Below are 18,441 nucleotides of genomic sequence, written 5' to 3'. Positions count from 1 at the left end.
CGAGCAATATAGGATGGAAAGAAATCACTTAGTGTTTTTTTGTCTCTTCTGGGAGTTGAACCTAAGACCTTATGGTTTTTACCTACTTCATTGACGATTAGGTCGCACCCTTGGGTGCAAGAGGTTTCGGGTGGAATTTCTCGGGTTAGAAATAAATTCCTAATATCTTTTTTCATGCTTATGTCATTAATATAATCTTAAGTACTCTCTTCGTTTAAAAAAGAATGACCTAGTTTGACTTGACACGGAGTTTAAGAGACTTTTGAATGTTGTGGTCCTAAATTAAGGTTATGATAAATGTACCAAAATGCCATTTAATCTTGTGGTCTTAAACATGCAACATGGAAAGTTCAAATTTAAGTATTGCCAAAAAGGAAAGAGGTCATTCTTTTTTAAACGGATTAAAAAGGAAGTAGGCCAATCTTTTAGAAACTGAGGGAGTAACTTATAACCTATTTTTGGAATATAATTTTTGCCCAGATAAATTTAGCTTTTTCGAACTCATGACCAAGAATATGAAAAACACATTTATACTTACTGCATCCTAAAAGTTTATTTAATTGCATAACTCATATTCCATTATAGGAATTCGGCACGCAACATGATTATCATTTTCGCGAAGAAACTGGATTTTAAGAAAAGCTGCAAAATAAAAAGAAGAGTGTTCAAACATGGCTATAGTTTGGTTTTTAGAATTTTTGGCTACTACTTGAGATGTTAAGCAAAAAAAAAAAAGAAAAGAAATCTCACCTCTCTCTCCCTGATTCTCTCTCCCTCTCTCTCTTTTTGTATTTTATATTTTCATATCTCTTTATCTGTATTTTGTATCAACATATTAAAATGTATCAACAAATACAATTTGTATCAACGAATAAAATTATACGAGTAGTCCCGAACCAAAATAGGTCATGATACTAAACAAAGTATCAAAATATGCCATGTATATAAAATGTTACTAAAATATGCTTAAGTGAGTTATATCAATTCTTTTTAACGAAAGTTGATTAACGGTGTTAGACTTTATGAAAAAGTACATAACTCACTTTTTAAGTGGGTTATGCATTTTGTTTATGCATAGCTTAGTTAAAAAGTGAGTTATATAATGAAAGTTATATAACTCACTTTTTACGTGAGTTATGTATTTTATTTCTACATATCTCACTAAAAAAGTGAGTTATACATTTTGATTTTATACGTAACTCACTTTTTAAGTGAGATTGCCCAATTGAATATTAACTTTCCCCTTTTCTCACTTTACCCTTTACCTCCATAAAATCAGAACGACAAAACCCTCAAATACCCGATAAAGCCCCACCGGTCCCCCACCGATTCAGCTTAATATACATATAAAATTACAAAATTGATTCTCCACTGTTCCCCCATCCAACACAAGTTTTGTTGATTAGTGATCGTTGGTCCTACTTAAATAGTGAGTTACTTATTACTCCCTCCGTCTCATTTTATGTGTCATCACTTCCGTTTTAGTCTGTTCCAAAAAGAATGCATCTTTTCTTATTTGGTAACTATTTAAAGACACAATTTTACTTTTACCCTTGTTGGTCCCACTTAATTAAAAAAAGATACTAGCACATTTTTTGATAAAAGGACAATTTGGTAAACATTACCAAGTCTTTTCTTATTTCTTAAATTCCGTGCCCGGTCAAATGGCGACACATAAAATGGGACAAAGGGAGTATATATTTGCATAACTCACATAATTAGTGAGTTTTATGTGATAAATATAGAGATTTGATAATAGAGGCGGGATAACTTGATAATTAATGAGCTTTATAAAATAAAAATAGATAACTCATTTAAAATGTGAGTTTTTATATATATACACACACATATATACATATAGATACACACACACGCACACCCACAAATGTGTGTGTGTGTGAGTTTTATAGAAATAAGAAGGATAACTCATTTTTTTTGTGAATTTTACACTTTTTCTAATGGTACCTTTTATGATTGACTGATGTTTTTGATGGACATGTCAACTTTATATGATATATTTTGAAACTAGATGTAACAACTTTCTCTATGTGTTTTTTTCTTTAAAAGGATTTTAGTCGTATAGTATATACAACAATTAATGAGCATATACTCCATCCTCACGTCTAGTTGTATAGTATATAATTTGTTTTGCATATCTCATATATTTTTAGCACCATATTCATATTTCACATCACTAATAAAGTTATGCACTTATCTCACATATTTTAAGAGCTATATATTCAATGAATAACTCACTTTTTTTTTACTTATTTTATATTTGAATAACTCACATAATCAGTGAATTTTACTCCCTCCGTTTAGTATCAGTTGATCTTTTTTCTAAAAATTTTTGTTTCAATTTAGTTATCACTTATATTAAATCAAGAGAATATAATTATATTCTTCTGATACTACCCCGATCATTAATGACTAAATAAAGTGTATGAACTTAAATTTATATTTTCAAAGCATAATTAATAAGATTAATTTGGTAAATGGATAACCCCTAATAAATTTTTTCTTAACGAGTGCCAAGTACATAAGGGCTAACTTATTTGAAATAAAGGGAGTATATGATAAAAATAGAGGCATATATAGTTTTATAAAAAACAAAATAGATTTTAGAAAAATAAATATGTCAGTTTTTTTTTTCATATATAAATTTAAAAAGATAAATTGATTATTCACATAATATGTAAGTTTTATAAAAATTCACATAAATTATAAATATAATAAATCAAAATTTATAACTAAGTGAGTTATGTATAAACCAAAAAGCATAACTGACTTAAAAAGTGAGTTATGTATAAAATCAAAATGCATAACTTACTTTTTTAGCGAGTTATGTAGAAATAAAATATATAACTCATTTTTTTAATTATATAACTCAATTTTTTAAGTGAGTTAGGTAGAAATAAAATGCATAACTCCCTTTTTAAGTGAGTTATGTACAGTTAAGCACATTTTAGTAACATGACATTTTGGTGGTTTTTTTAGTTTCATGGCCTATTTTGGTTCCGGACTCCAATTATACCAAGTTATATCAGGTTGCATCAACGGATATAATTGTATCAATAAATACAATTGTATCAAGTTGTATCAAATGTATATAAATACAAATGATATATTTGTATTTGTATATGATAGACTCAAACAAATATAAATGATGCATATTCTTGTTTATATAAATACAAATTATGTAGTTGTATATACTCACTTAGAACCATCCAAATACAAAAGATACATTCGTATTTGTATATGACAGACTCAAGCAAATACAAATGATCCATATGCTTATTCATATACCAATACAAATGAAAGTTTCATATAATCACTATAGAACCATCCAAATACAAATGATACCTTTGATACTGTATATGGCGGATCCAAGCAAATACAAATAATGTATTTGTATTTGTATCAACAAATACAATTGTATCAATTTCTTGTGTATTCACTTTATATCAAGTGTATCAAAAAATATAATTGTATTAAGTGTATCAACAAATACAATCGTATCAGGTTGTATCAACGATACAATTATATTAAGTTAATTGGGTTGAATCAACGAATACAATTGTATCAATTGTATATGTTCCTTGTGTATTCACTCTATATCAAGTGTATCAAAGAATACAATTTGTATCAACTAATACAATTCGCATACAATCATATCAACAAATACATTTGTATCAATTTGTATCAATGAATACAATTGTACATTTTTGTATTTTGAGAATCCTAAGGAGCTATGTAAAATTCAAACACTGTAATGGAAGATCTTTTAAAAAAAATAAAAAAAATTAGCCAAGCATATAAAAAATTATTCCTCCAAGTATCACCAAGATCTTAAATGGAACACTGCTTCTAGTCTGTTAACATTTAAACGTGAGACTTGTATATTATTCAAGATGTGCAACTATGATGGCAGAAGCTCTAAGATTCATCATCACATGTGTGTAACTGTATAGTGGCAGAAGCTCTTAGATTCATCCTCACATGTGTGTAACTGTCTGCTAAGGATATTCGTTACATATTTCACCGAAATCAAAGTGGGAGAGGCAGAGGGATGCGAGGAGAGAGGCAACAAGAAGAAGGAGAGAAAGAGAGGGAGAGAAGAACGAGGAAAGCGAGAGAAGGAGAGGGGAAGGGGGGGGGGGGGGGGGGGAGTTACGATTGAGAGAGGGGCTATAAAACCCTAAGTATTGTTATGCACTATGTTAGGCAATATTTTGAAACTATAGTTATGTATAGTAAATGAGTATTGGGCTAAAACTATCCCGTATCTGTGTGAGTAGGTTCATTTTTGTCCCTTCAATATTACCCTAAGCATATTTAATTCCTTAACTTTGTTAAAGTAAAACACTTTTGGTCTCCTTAACTGAATCCATTTAAAACTAATGGTGGTAGCACCCATGTGATACCCACGTGAGTCGTAAAATAATAACCCATATACCACCATTCTCTGTTCCCCAACGTCATACGTTGAGAATTACTGACCAAGTGGCAAAGAAACACTTCACAAGTTGTAAGAAATTACATAATACCTGAAGACCTCTATCGAACAAAAAAGAAAGCTTTTGTTCTGAACTACTGCTAGAAAATTTTAACAAATATTGTAATAATCTTATGTTCAAACTGGTTGACAAATTAAGATTTCTAAAGGCCAGATACATAATACAAGTACTTGGTATTCAATTGCAATCTTCTACAGCATTCCTATTGACAAACCAGTGAGGATAGTGAAACTGGGGAATCTGGGAGTCATCAGTCGATCTTCTCTGACGAGTAAATGAGTTTTGTGAACCAGAAGCATGCATAGAAATCGATGGTACTGGTCAGAGCAAAAATGCACACGAAGCAATCCACATGTAGCTGAAATACAAGATCCCAGAAACAGGCTTAATGATATCAAGCTTAGTGAAGAAATAGAAGGTAGCGTAAAGGAACAGGTTAAGTTCGGACAAGCCTGATTACTGATGTCAGGTAGAAACTCCAAATTAATTATTCAACCCAAATGAATATAAATTAAATCCAAAATTTGTATGAATTTAACCCAATAAAATTTGTCTACAATTACAAGACGGGGGCACATTGGTCACATAAGGGTAATAGAGATAGCAGAGGAATTGGTTTCGTTTAAAATCTTCAAAATAATACTTGATAGTTTTGTTTGCAGAAAATTTGAGTTAATTTTATCAATCAAAACAGAGAGAATGAAAGGAGTATTATCTAAATGGGTGCCAAACAAAATTAAGCTCTGTCAACTATCAATCCAACTCTAAACTAGTACAATTTAATCAACATTGAAGTTGGGAAATAGGGAATGGATTTGTTTGATGGGTTCTGTATTTTACAACTCATGTGGGTATCACGATACATGGGGTCTAACACCGTTGCTTTTTAAATGAGTTCCATTAGCAGACCAAAAGTGCCGCACTTTAGCAAAGTTAAGGGATTAAATATGCTTGGAGTTATATTTATAGGACAAAAGTGAACCTACTCCCATAGATAAGGGATAGTTTTAGCCCAATACCCAATAGTAAATATAGTAGCTTTGTTTGCTTAATTATGTAATTTTTCCTAGTGAGGAACAATTATCATAACTAAATTTAAATTCTTCATAAGCTATTTTATTAAAGTATAAAAAAGGCAAAATGACCTTCTGGACTCTTGTACTATGTCGGTTTTGTAAGTTGGATACTTCTACTTACATGTTTGTCATCTGGATCCCTGAACCCACTAAAAAGCTACATTTTAAACTCTTTTTTGGTGAGTGTAACACACTCTCCCCACTTTAACTGCCACGTCAGCCTCATCTACCACGTCATCTGCCACGTCATTTAAAAAAATAAAAATAAATAAATAAATATAAGTATTACATTAAATTTCAAGTCATTTTTAAAATGCTAAATAAAAAATTAAATTAATTTAATTAAATAAGAAAAATTTATAATTATAGAAAAATTTGAATAATCATTTTTTTATTTTTGCTCACAAATTACACATCAAATTCATTCCAAATAATTAAAATTCTTCTCCAACTAATTTAAATTTTTAACTATAAATTTATATATACAAACATAATAAATTTTCGATTTTTAAATTTGAATATCTTTAAAAAATTCACAAAAAGTTTAATTTTTTTCAAGTGAATTCACTATTTTTTTTCAATACTCACTATCACTCACTTTCAATTCAAATTTAAATTTTAATCCAAAAAAAAAAGATTTCAATTTAAATTTAAATTTTTATTAAAATAAAAATGAAAAGAATTGAATTGAGGGAAAATTAAAATAAAAAATAAAAAGTGAAGGTAGGGGGGGGACGGGGTTGGGGTAGGACAGGGTGGGGTGGGAAGGGAAAAAATATTTTTATTTTTTTAATTTTTAAAAATATTTTTAAATTTTATTTAAATTTTTAAAAATATTTTTTAAATTATTTTAAAATTTTTAAATTAAAAAAAATGGAGGGTATTTTTTATTTTAATATTATTTTTATTTTTTTAAATTATTTTAATGTAAAATTGCCAAAAATTGACCCCCACTCGCACCCCCAGGCGAGTGGCTACACTCTCTTTGTCCTAGTCACCATTTCAATGCCACATAGGCAAGGTCAACGGTCAAAGGGTGCAAAATGTTGCTTTTTAATGGGTTCAAGGGTTTAAATGACAAACACGTAAGTAGAAGTGTCCAACTTACAAACCGACATAGTATAAGGGTCCAGAAGGTCATTTTACCAAAAACATATTATGATTGACTGACTAGAGTGATGTTGTTACTCTCCATAGCTACATTGATTAAATGTTTTCTATTTTATTGTCCTTTATATCGTGGGAATAACTTTTAAAAGAATGAAGTACAAGTATTTGAAAAAATAATAAACAAATTATATATCTGAAATTATCAAATTTTACCATCATATCTTTTGCAAATCACTGTGCACAACACTTATACAAATATCTTTAAGTCAATATACTACTACTAATATTCTTAAAAAAAAATACAAATTCAAAGCTGACAAATTAGTATAATACCGTTCTTATTATTTATGCAGAGTATAACTTTTACGAATCAATGTTATAGTCTTCTATAAGCCACTTTTTTTCATTTAAACTTGTCATTCTTAGCATTCTTTTTAAACCTCTTTTAGGCTAGCTCTAGTGTTGGATAAGGGTACTCATAAGTTAAAGGCATTCCCTTGAATATCTATAGCTTGTAGAGTTCAACATAGCCATACTTACAATAAAAGATTCTAATTAAATGCACAATAATAACAAATATATAAAGTAAGAGATAGAGAATTTTTAGATAATTACTAATGATTATGAGCGATAAAATTATCTCTGTTAATTAGGATTGTAATTTTCATAAAGATATTTTTTGGTCTTGTAAGATTCAATAACACGTATTACGTCTTTTCCTCCAAGTTACCATCTCGATAAATAAAATACATTTCTTTTTCAATTTTTTTTTAAACAAACCCTTCTTCAATAACCACTTCAAATATATATCTTAGTACTTATTATGTAGAAAGTTTTAAAAAATGGTATAGTATTAATGTCAAATACTCTTTAAAATCCTTGTTCTCCAGATCTTTTGGTATTCTTTGTTTAGTATGCGCCTTCTCCATTCAGGAAGGCACACATTAAATGTAGAATATCAAAAAATCCAGGGAACAAAGATTTTAAAGAGGTATTTGACATCAATTATGCAATTCTTTTTGACTTTTTACACACACACACACACATATATATATATATATCTTTGTCGTGGTTTAATGAACAAGTTAAGTGTCGATGCTTCAAGAATTTGAAAAAAAAGTGTTTTACCACTCAAAATTGTGACTTGGAGAAATAATGTAATAGGTGCTATTGAATCGTACAAGTTCAAAAAATAATATAAAAATTATAGTTCTCTCGTAAACAAAGATGATTTTGTCGGTCGTTATCATTGGTAATTATCTAAACTTTCTTTCATCCTATTATTTATATTTAGTTAATGTTTTGTATTTTTTTCTGAACATTTTGTTGCAGTTATGATTATATTAAACTCTACAAGCTAGATAGTAATAGAGAGAGTGTGAACAAGTACACAATTTGTGTTGTACAAAGAACTGTCAAGAGAATGCTTTCGACTCATGAGTACCCTTGGGCCTTGTCCAACACTTGAGCTCAAAAAATGTTTAAAAAGAAAATTTTCTAAGATGACATATTTTGAATGAAAAAAGTGGTTTATATAAGACTGTAACATTAATCTGAAGAAGTTAATACCCGTTAAAAATAGTAAGAAGAATTGTACTAACTAGTTTATCAGCATTATATCTTGTCCGCGGTAGAATTTAGTCTAATTTCGTTGGATTATAATTTTTTTGGCAGAATATTAGTACATTTACTTGTGATGAAGATGTTCACATAAGTGACGTGCACAATGATTTGCAGGAACATTTGATGGTACAATTTGATAATTTGGAATATATAATTTGTTTATTATATTTTAAAATAATTATTATTTTAATTATTTTATATTTATACTTGATTGTTCTACAAGTTGTTCCTATAGGATGAAGGATAATAAAATAGTGAAACATTTAATCAAAAGAGCTATTGAGAGTAACATCATCCTTTAGTTAATATCAATTATGATATGTTTTTTATCTTTATTAAAATAATTTATGAAGAATTTAAATTTGGTTATGATATAATTATTTTTCATTTTGCAGCTTTTCGTAAAGTTCTGTTTCATCGTGAAAAAGATGATCATGTGGTGTACCTAATTCCTGTAATGGAACATGAGTTGCACGATATTCAATGAGCACGCAGTAACTGCTAATGTTTTCTTTCATATTCCCGATCATGAATTTGAAGAAAGAAGCTAAATCAATCGTGGCGACAATTATATTTTGAAAATAGGTTGTAAAAATACTTAAAATGACATTATTGACATAAGCATGAAAGAAAATATTGGGAAATTATGTATAACGTGATAAATCCCTGCAGAGACTTCTTGCACCCAAGGTTTTGGCCTAATGGTCAATGAAGTGGGTGAGAACCATGAGGTCTCAGGTTCAAATTCCAGCAGAGACAAAAAATACTAGGTGATTTCTTTCCATCTATCCTAGCCTTGGTAGATAGAGTTATTAAGCAGCCGTTGCTAGTGGAAGGTAGCAGGTATCCCGCAAAATTAGTCGAGGTGCCTGCAAGTTGGCCCCGACACCAGGTTTATCAAAAAAAAGGTCAAATAGATTTGTTTTGCATCTTATGGCTCTCCTCTCTCAAATGGAAGGAATTGATGCTTGTTGATTCAACACACTTACACTGTAGTGTCTGAGTAGATACTGTTACTTTCTCTTGAACCATAGTATTATTATTTGATTAGATCATTGAATCTTTTCATTTCTCTTGAGATTTCTTCAATATCCAGTACTTATCTGTCCAAACAAAGTTCTTAACAAAGTGCAATTGATATTTTCAGACAGGATTAGCTACTGGAATTTTGTTAGCCATTATATTGGGTCTATCCTTTCCGTCTTTCGCGAAGTGCTTTACAAACGACTCTCAAGTGCTAGACATTGTTAGATCTGGTTTACTGGTACACTTTTTTTTTAACTGGTTCTGCATTTAGTTTTATATGTTTCTTTCATGGCATCTTTCTCAATATCTCCTTTCCAATTTAACAGTTTGTTAGTGCCAGTCAACCCCTTAATGCTTTAGCCTATATATTTGATGGGCTACACTATGGTGTTTCGGATTTCCCGTATGCAGCTATCTCAATGGTAAGCGACCTCTATAAAAATGTTGCATCAATTAAAAGAAAAGTTACTCTTCATACCCGAACTTGGTGCTGATATTGCTTCACAACTTTCTAGATGATCGTGGGTGCTCTCGCTTCAATATTCCTGCTTTATGCTCCTCCTATTATTGGTCTTCCTGGTGTTTGGTCTGGTTTGACTATTTTCATGGGGTTGCGCTCTGTGGCTGGTTTCATGAGGTAGTTCAACTACCAAAGTAATTATGCACAGATTAGGAACTACTATATCGAATTGAACCTTCTAAAATGTCAAGTTCCCAATAAATCTACTGAACTGGTCCCTGAAATCTCTTCATATTTGTATTGCCAAGTTCATGCAGATCTCTTTTACAAACGAAATAAAGAGCAAAAATTTGTCGTTTAACTTTTCAAATCTGCAATTTTCTTTGGGTGTTTTAGCTTGCGTGGAGGAAAGTTGAATGGTTGATAAGGGATCCTTTGCCGAATTTAAATTAACGAGCACTGTCAAAGATTGTCAATTTGTACATTCTGAAGTACTCTCTATCGAGGACCTTTCCTTCATTCTGTTTGTATAATCATAATTCATGCATCTATTTCAGATTATCAGCAAAAAATGGTCCATGGTGGTTCCTACAGGACTCGCAACAAAATGAGGTCAGTTATCTGGATATTTCAATATGGTTCACTAGTCATGTCACAACTTGCACTAAAGTAGAAGGGCTGATTTATCTTTTGTAATATAACCTCTAGTTAGAATGGCCTACACAGTGGCATGTGTGGCTTTGCTTAACATATGTAAACCACACCCACTCCCCACGCACACAAAAACAAAAGAGAAGGAAGAAGATAGAAATGAAAAAAGTGAATACTGTAACTAGATCCTGGAAGTTGAGGCATATATGAATCGATTTATATACTTGGTACAGTGACATTAGACTGGGGAGAAAGGTGGTCAGTATTGTGAAGAAAATAGACCTTAGGCATAACTCAACCTTGAGCTAGTTTATGCATTGAGAGGATTTCTCAAAATCATATTAGAAGATAGCTGTCCATTTCCTCAACTAATGAGGGACGTTCTAACAGTCCCTCCTCCCCTCACCTCACGAGCCAAGTGTTGGACAGTATAACGTGAAAACACAATATTGGATAAACCAAGAATAGGGATGAGTTCGTCACATATATCATAGTAAGAAAATGGACCTTGAGCCTAACTAAACCCAAAAGCTAAGTCGTGAGGTGAAAATCGCCCAAAAAACATATAAATAGACAACAATACATTCCTTCAACCAATGCAGGACGTTCTAACAAGTATCCTACTTGGTTTCTTTTCAGTATCTGGAAGAGACTGGTTATATCATTATCTTTAATTGCATGAGATGAGAGGGTTTGAGGGAGGGGAAGTAGGAGGACTAACTGAATTTTGGTTTCAACCAGCAGCCCCTCTATGCAGCAATAAGAATTAAGAACACATCTGCTACTGCAACATTGCCCTCTCCTTATGCGACATTGAAAATATTTGTATATTTGCCTTTCATGGAAGCCAAAATAAATGCCATTTTTTCTCATGAGTTCCACTTTCTTATGTACTTCCATTTTTAGGTTGCAACATCATAGGACTGCTTCGAGATTAGAGGCTACAGACATTTCAAATGAAGTGAAAGCTCAGGGAATGTAGCTACAATTGCAGAATGGACCAAAAAAAGTCGATTGAATACATAAATCAGCTATGGTGTGCACCTTTTCGACTTTACCTTACTGAGAATAATCATCGGTTACTGTTCTACCTAAACCATAGGACTTCGTAGCCTCTATTATTTTACAAAGTTCATATAAAGCAACAAATACCCTGTAGATTTTATTTCTCTAATATATGAAGGACAAATCCTTGTATGTTTCTATCATGTGTCGACCAAATTGAGCAGAAGACTTGAAGTTTAGGGAAAAAGATCTAGAGCAGAAAATGGAAATAAAACAGAATTCATGTGCGGATAATCCCATTTTCCACCTGAATAATTAGCCAATCCATCCTTCAGGTATAGTGTTCATGGCTATGGTCAATAAAATGATATATTTTATTTTATTTTTTGAGATTTTACGTGTATTTACGGTCAGTTTAATCAAATTGTTATACTAGCACTGTAATTTAACATGCTATAGAAGGTTGCTTGCTTTATTTTTTTCCAGGTTACTAATTCCACTTATGATGGATAATTAATTGTAATTACTTTGTAAATGACGTGATAGTTTTATTACTTATACACTATCAGTGTCATGTCTTATCAGTGTATCCCAATTGGGGGAACAGATCATTTCTCTTGCTGGAACATAACTTGAAGATACAAATGAATGTTATTACCAGCAATATTGAATGACCCTTCAAAGAAGCAAGCCAAGTGGCTTCTTCATTTTGTTCAGAACAGACTGCCCAAGGCTTTTGCTTTCTCCCTAATTAGAAATTTCTCTATCTTTTCAGTCGCAAGTTTTAGAAGTTCCTGAAATGTAACTGTCCAAGGTGCCATGTAATGAGGCAGATTATCCCTGCAGAAGTTGATAGTTTCTTGAGGTCTAACATCGGATCCCTCCTTCAACTTAGCAAATTCACAAGGTGCCAGTGGTTATCTGGTCGTGCAACTACTGCTGCTTCAGTAACTGCTGGATGACTATACAAGGCCCTTTCCACCTCAACTGTGCTTATATTCTCTCCACCATAGATTATGTTATCTTTCAAACGATCGTTCACTTCTAGTAGCCATCAGGATGTTCGATGGCAAGATCACCACTCTGAAACATCCACCTCTAAAAGCTTCCTCTGTTGCCTTTTGATCTTTTAAATATCCACTCATTACTGTATTCCCTCTAAATATAACTTCTACCATTGTTACACCATCTGTGGGCACCTTCTTCATGGTGATAGAATCTCTTACATCAACTTCCTCAATACAGAGATGCGGCTCTCCTTGTCTTGCTTTCACTATAAATCTTTCACCTGAAGGCAAAGAATCCCACTCAGGCTTCCAAAAGCAATATGTATCTGAAGGGTTAATTTCACGCATGAGCACTGAATTTTATTCACTATAACAGTGGAGTCGCCGAATGTTGTCGCATTAAAGTAATTGAACTTTACTCACGATATTAGTGAAGTCACAAAACTGTTTTTTATGGCTTCATTGTTGTAGTAAGTATAGTTCAGTGATCATCCGTAAAAATTAATCTTGTACCTGCAGCATATGTCTCTGTTAGCCCATAGAAGCGATTTACTACAAACCCCAACTCCTCCATTCTTGAAATGATTTTGGTGGTGGTGGTGAACCAGCTGTCATAATCCTCACCTTGTGTGGAGGTGGCTTCTGGTCACACGATGGCGTATTCACTATCATGTTCAAGACAGTAGATGTGTTGGTGAGCAAGATATCAAATCCAAAGTATGAAAATGAAGATGACACAGGAGATAGGTTGGAAATTGGTTTCCAAATATGGACTTTGTAAGAAGAATTGGACACTTATATCCTTATTCATCATCACCGTCCATTTATATTATGATGGATTAAATCACAACCCTTCATTTATTACCTTTGTAAATAGGAGTTGTTGTATGCCACGACATCTGTACATATTCACACGATGTAAAGCACACACACTTAGTGGATTTAGGATAAGTTCAAGTATTTATCTTTGCACATTTTTGTATAGTTTGTTATTAGGTAGCCAATAGAAATAGGACAAATGTATGCATAGGATTGGTTCCTGCTTTTAGTTTTATATTATAAATTCTTGTACAGATAATTATCAGGAATACACAACATTTCTTCTTAATTTTTTCATCATGGTATCAAAGCTTTAAGGCTACGATTTGCTTCAACGTTGCTTTTCTCTTTTCTTTCAATCTCTGTTCAACTGTCCTATACTTCAATCATGGTGAATCCCACGACCGAAACCACAGAATCTTCTCCTGAAAATCTACCTATCATCACTCCTACTGTTCAATCTGGATCAAGCACTAGAACTTTTGATTCCATGCATTCCTTTTACCTTCATTCTTCTGATTTCCCTAGCATGATCTTGGTGAACTTCATTTTTGATGGAAAAGGTTATGGAGGTTAGCGCAGGGGAATCCTCATCGCATTGTCTGCTAAAAATAAAATAGGATTCATCGATGGCACCATTGTCCAACCTAATTCTGCTTTAGAATCTTTCAAGGCTTGGACTAGGTGTAATGACATACTGATTTCTTGGCTCTTGAACTCGCTATCTAAAGAGATAGCTGAAAATGTTCTTTACTCCAAGACTGCAAGGGAGATTTGGAATGAACTCGATGAGAGATTTGGCCAATGCAATGCACCTCAACTTTTTCAACTGCAAAAGCAAATTACTGAATTAGCTTAAGGCGGTCTGGATATTGCTGCTTACTATACTAAGCTCAAAAGGATTTGGGATAAACTGGACAACTTAAATGTTTATCAACATTGCACCTGTGATTGCTCCTGCGGTGGGAAAGAAAAATTTTCAAGTCTTAACAAGATGGAAGACTCATTCAGTTCCTTATGGGACTGAATGGCAGCTATGCTGGACCAACGAATAACTTACTTATGCTTTCCCCTTTGCCTTCAGTGAACTATGCCTACTCTTTGCTTATCAAAGATGAGAAACAAAGAGAGGTACATGTTTCACACCATCCGGGGCAAACAACTTTCTATGCCGGTAAACAGTCCTATGGAAATACAAAACACAACTCAAAGAAAGTAGTTTTAGAGGGAAACAAAGGATCTCAATTTTGCACCTATTGCAAGAAACAAAATCACACAATAGAGAATTGTTACAGGTTAATTGGTTTCTCTGCCGATTTCAAATTTACTAAGTCAAAAAGATTTGTTGATGGACCAAAGAGTAATGCAGCTTTTCCCATAGAAGATACAGTCACACATCCAGTTAACAACGGTGACAAACCAATGACCCAAGATCAGTTTCACAGCTTGTACTAGCTTCTTCAACATGTTAAAGTTGGTTCACAGGTTGATCAAGTAACTGAGGACAATCCTTATCTTCAAAATCATATAATAGTGTCTCTTTAAACTCAGTTACTTGGATTTTAGATTCAGGTGCATTAGAACACATGACATCTGATTTAAGTCTATTATTTAATATTAAAATGCTTCCTAAGCCAATATCTGTTACACTGCCTAATTCTCTTAAGGTTCTGGTATTTCAATCAGGTTCTGTAAATGTATTACCTGGTTTTACCCTTCAAAATGTCTTGTTTGTACCTAGTTTTCATTACAATCTCTTATTTGTGTACAAGCTATGTCTCGAATTCAATTCTGTCCTAATCTTCTCTATTTTTTGTTCTACTTTGCAGGCCCCTTCAATGAAGATGCCAGTGGTTCTTGGAAAGTCAACAAAGGTCTCTATCTTTTACACTCAACCAATCCTAACTTCATCAAGTCTAGAGTTGCCGCATTTAGCTTAGGAAATAAATTTACTCATTCTGTCTGTAATAAAAGTGCTACTGGAGCACTAGTTTCTGATTCAGCTTTGTTCTCAGGTTCTGTTTCTATTGATGTAAGCACTTGGCATAATAGATTGGGGCATATGCCATTTTCTAATATGAAAAATATTTCTGCCACTTTTTCTAATCGTATATCTGCTATAATACCTCCTTGTGATGTTTGTGCTAAAGCCCGACAAACTAAGTTATCTTTTCCATCCAGTACTATTTTCACTAAACACGTTTTTGATCTAATTCATGTGGACACTTGGGTCCTTATAAGTCATACACTCACGATGGATTTAAGTACTTTCTCACCATAGTAGATGATTATAGCAGAGGAACACGGACTTTTCTCCGGAGCACAAAGTCAAATGCTTTCACTATTTTAAAATATTTTTTTGGCTATGATTGAAAGACAATTCAATACAAAGGTGAAAGTTATTAGATCTGATAATGCATTGGAATTAGGAAGCAGTTATGAAACTTCTCAATTTTTAGCTTTCCAGGGAATCATTCACCAGATTTCTTGTGTTTCCTCTCCTCAACAAAATAGAGCGGTGGAGAGAAAACACATGCATTTGCTTGAAACCTGTAGGGCTCTTTTATTTCAATCTAATCTACCTGTCAAATTTTGGGGAGAATATCTCTTAACGGCTATTTTTCTGATTAATAGATTCCCTTCCAATCTTCTTAAAATGAAAACTCCATATGAGCTTTTGTTTGGACATGCACCTTCTTATTCAAATTTAAGGGTCTTTGGATGTTTGTGCTACGCGTCTTCTCTTTCATTACATAGATCAAAACTAGATCCAAGATCAATCAAATGTGTCTTTTTAGGTTATCCTTTTGGAAAAAAAGGGATACAAATGACTTAATCTTGAGACTGAAAATTTTCATAGGGATGTAATTTTTCATGAGAATGTTTTTCCTTTTTCCTCCATTAATAATCAGATTCCTATATTTGCTATTCCTCATTCAACTCCTACTGATCCTTCCGGTTTATCAGATAGTGATCCAACATCACCTTCATCTCCACAATTTTTTTCTTCTCCCTCACATCACTCTCCCGTTTCCTCTTCTTCTCATTTCCTTAGAAAATCTGATTGTTCTTCTAATTCAATGCATCCTGAACCTACACCTTCTCATGTGCCTAAGGGAAGTTCTGAAACATTTCCTTGAAGATCAACTAGGGTGACTCATGTGCCTAAGTATTTGGATGATTATGTTTGCAATTCTGTAATTTTATCAGATCTTACTCCTAGTTGTTTTGCTTCACCAGTTTCTCCTACCATTTTACCATTTTCAACTCTTTCTTCTTCTAATCAATCTCTTTTAAACTCCACTTCCTACATTCATCAGCCAACCACATATTCCCAAGCCGCTTTGCACCCAGGTTGGCATGAGACAATGGCCAAGGAATTTGAAGCCTTGGAAGCCAACAAGACTTGGGATATTATGGTGTTACCAAAAGGCAAAAAGGCTTTGCCTTCAAAATGGGTTTATAGAGTCAAATATAATCAAGATGGGTCAGTTGAACGATTTAAAGCTAGATTAGTCGTGAGAGGAGACATAAAAAAAGAAAGCATAGATTTCACTGAAACTTATTCACCTATTGTGAAAATGACTACAATCAGATGGATGTTTGTTAATAGTGGCAGTCAAGAAAAATTGGAAAATTTCTCAATTAGATGTGAATAATGCCTTCCTGCATGGTGATTTGCAGGAAGAGGTATACATGAAATTTTTGAATGGTATGCAGCCTCCTAGTCCTGTTCATGTATGCAAATTAAAGAAATCCCTATACGGGCTTCGACAAGCTTCAAGGCAGTGGTATGCCGGACTCACTGCAGCCCTCAATTTCAAATGTTATTCCCATTCTCTAAATGACTATTCCCTTTTCTTCAAGAAATTAGAAGGTCGTATATCTATCCTAGCAGTTTACGTGGATGATATTCTATTAACAGGTGATGACCCAATCGAAATTAACACACTCAAATCTTTTCTTCATTCAGAATTTCAGATAAAAGATCTAAGAAAAGCTCATTATTTTTTAGGAATGGAAATTATCCGAGACCCTCAAGGTATTATTTTAAGTCAAAAAAAGGTTCACCTTAGATTTGTTGGCTGAGTTTGATTGTCTCAATTTGAAACCAGTTTCTTCTCTCCTCGATCCAGCTTCCAAGCTTCAACTCAATATTGGTACTCGTTATCAAATCCCACGGTTTATAGACAGCTTTTAGGCAAACTCAATTTTCTTACAAATACCCAACCTGACCTCTCATTCGCTGTGCAACACCTATGTCAGTTTATGCAAGCATCGCAACAACCCTATTTTGAAGCAGCTTTCCGGTGTCTTCGTTATCTTTTACTTAATCCAAGCTTAGGGCTTTTTCTTTCTTCTTCCTCTTCTTTCAATTTGATCGTATTTTGTGACTCTGATTGGGGATGATGTGTTGATTCACGTCGCTCAATCAGTGGGTTCTTCATAACTCTGGGAGGATCTCCGATTTCATGGAAATCAAAAAAATAATCTTTGGTGTCTCTATCCTCTGCTGAAGCTAAGTATTGCTCAATACGTTGGGTCGTGGCTGAAATTACTTGGATCATTCGACTTCTCGATGACCTCTCAGTCCCACCTTCATTACCGGTGCCTCTCTATTCTGACAGCCAAGCTGCCATACATATTGCCAAAAACTTAGTATTTCACGAGCGTACTAAGCACGTTGACCTTGATTGTCAATACCTCGCTGGACTTATTTCTCTGAGCTATGTTCCATTGGAATCCCAAATCGCTGATGTGTTCACCTAGCCTCTTTCTGGTCTGTCTCACACTTTGATTTTGGGAAAGTTGGGAATTGCTTCACCACCATCCAACTTGAGGGGGGTGTTGGTGAGCAAGATATCAAATCCAAAGAATGAAAATAAAGATGACACAGGAGATAGGTTTGGAAATTAGTTTCCAATTATGGACTTTGTAAGAAGAATTGGACACTTATATCCTTATTCATCATCACCGTCTATTTATATTATGATGGATTAAATCACAACCCTTCATTTATTACCTTTGTAAATAGGAGTTGTTGTATGCCACGACATCTGTACATATTCACACGATGTAAAGCACACACATACTTAGGGGATTTAGGATAAGTTCAAGTATTTATCTTTGCACATTTTTGTATAGTT

At 33.2% G+C, this 18,441-nt stretch overlaps 1 protein-coding gene and 1 pseudogene across 9 annotated transcripts in view; one reads left to right on the top strand and one right to left on the bottom strand.

Moving 5' to 3' along the window:
• LOC107858494 (protein DETOXIFICATION 45, chloroplastic) overlaps positions 1–13,611 on the top strand; it is a 31,661-nt gene extending 18,050 nt beyond the window's left edge. For 6 of the 9 annotated variants that reach the window (XM_016703162.2, XM_047404721.1, XM_047404717.1 and 3 more), the window contains 5 exons: positions 9,474–9,590; positions 9,679–9,774; positions 9,868–9,989; positions 10,370–10,424; positions 11,370–11,869. In XM_016703162.2, the coding sequence (XP_016558648.1) occupies positions 9,474–9,590; positions 9,679–9,774; positions 9,868–9,989; positions 10,370–10,424; positions 11,370–11,384 (405 nt within the window). In that variant the 3' untranslated portion in view covers positions 11,385–11,869. Of the gene's footprint in view, positions 1–9,473; positions 9,591–9,678; positions 9,775–9,867; positions 9,990–10,369; positions 10,425–11,369; positions 11,870–12,053 lie in introns of those variants that run through there. The other 3 variants (XR_007050927.1, XR_001671015.2, XR_001671017.2) reach the window with 2 other exon arrangements.
• Positions 12,182–18,441, bottom strand: part of LOC107857750 — a 10,277-nt pseudogene continuing 4,017 nt past the window's right edge.

The sequence above is a fragment of the Capsicum annuum genome, chromosome 2, assembly GCF_002878395.1.
Source record: "Capsicum annuum cultivar UCD-10X-F1 chromosome 2, UCD10Xv1.1, whole genome shotgun sequence".
Classification (NCBI taxonomy): domain Eukaryota; kingdom Viridiplantae; phylum Streptophyta; class Magnoliopsida; order Solanales; family Solanaceae; genus Capsicum; species Capsicum annuum.
This window is presented reverse-complemented; position numbering and strand designations above follow the sequence as displayed.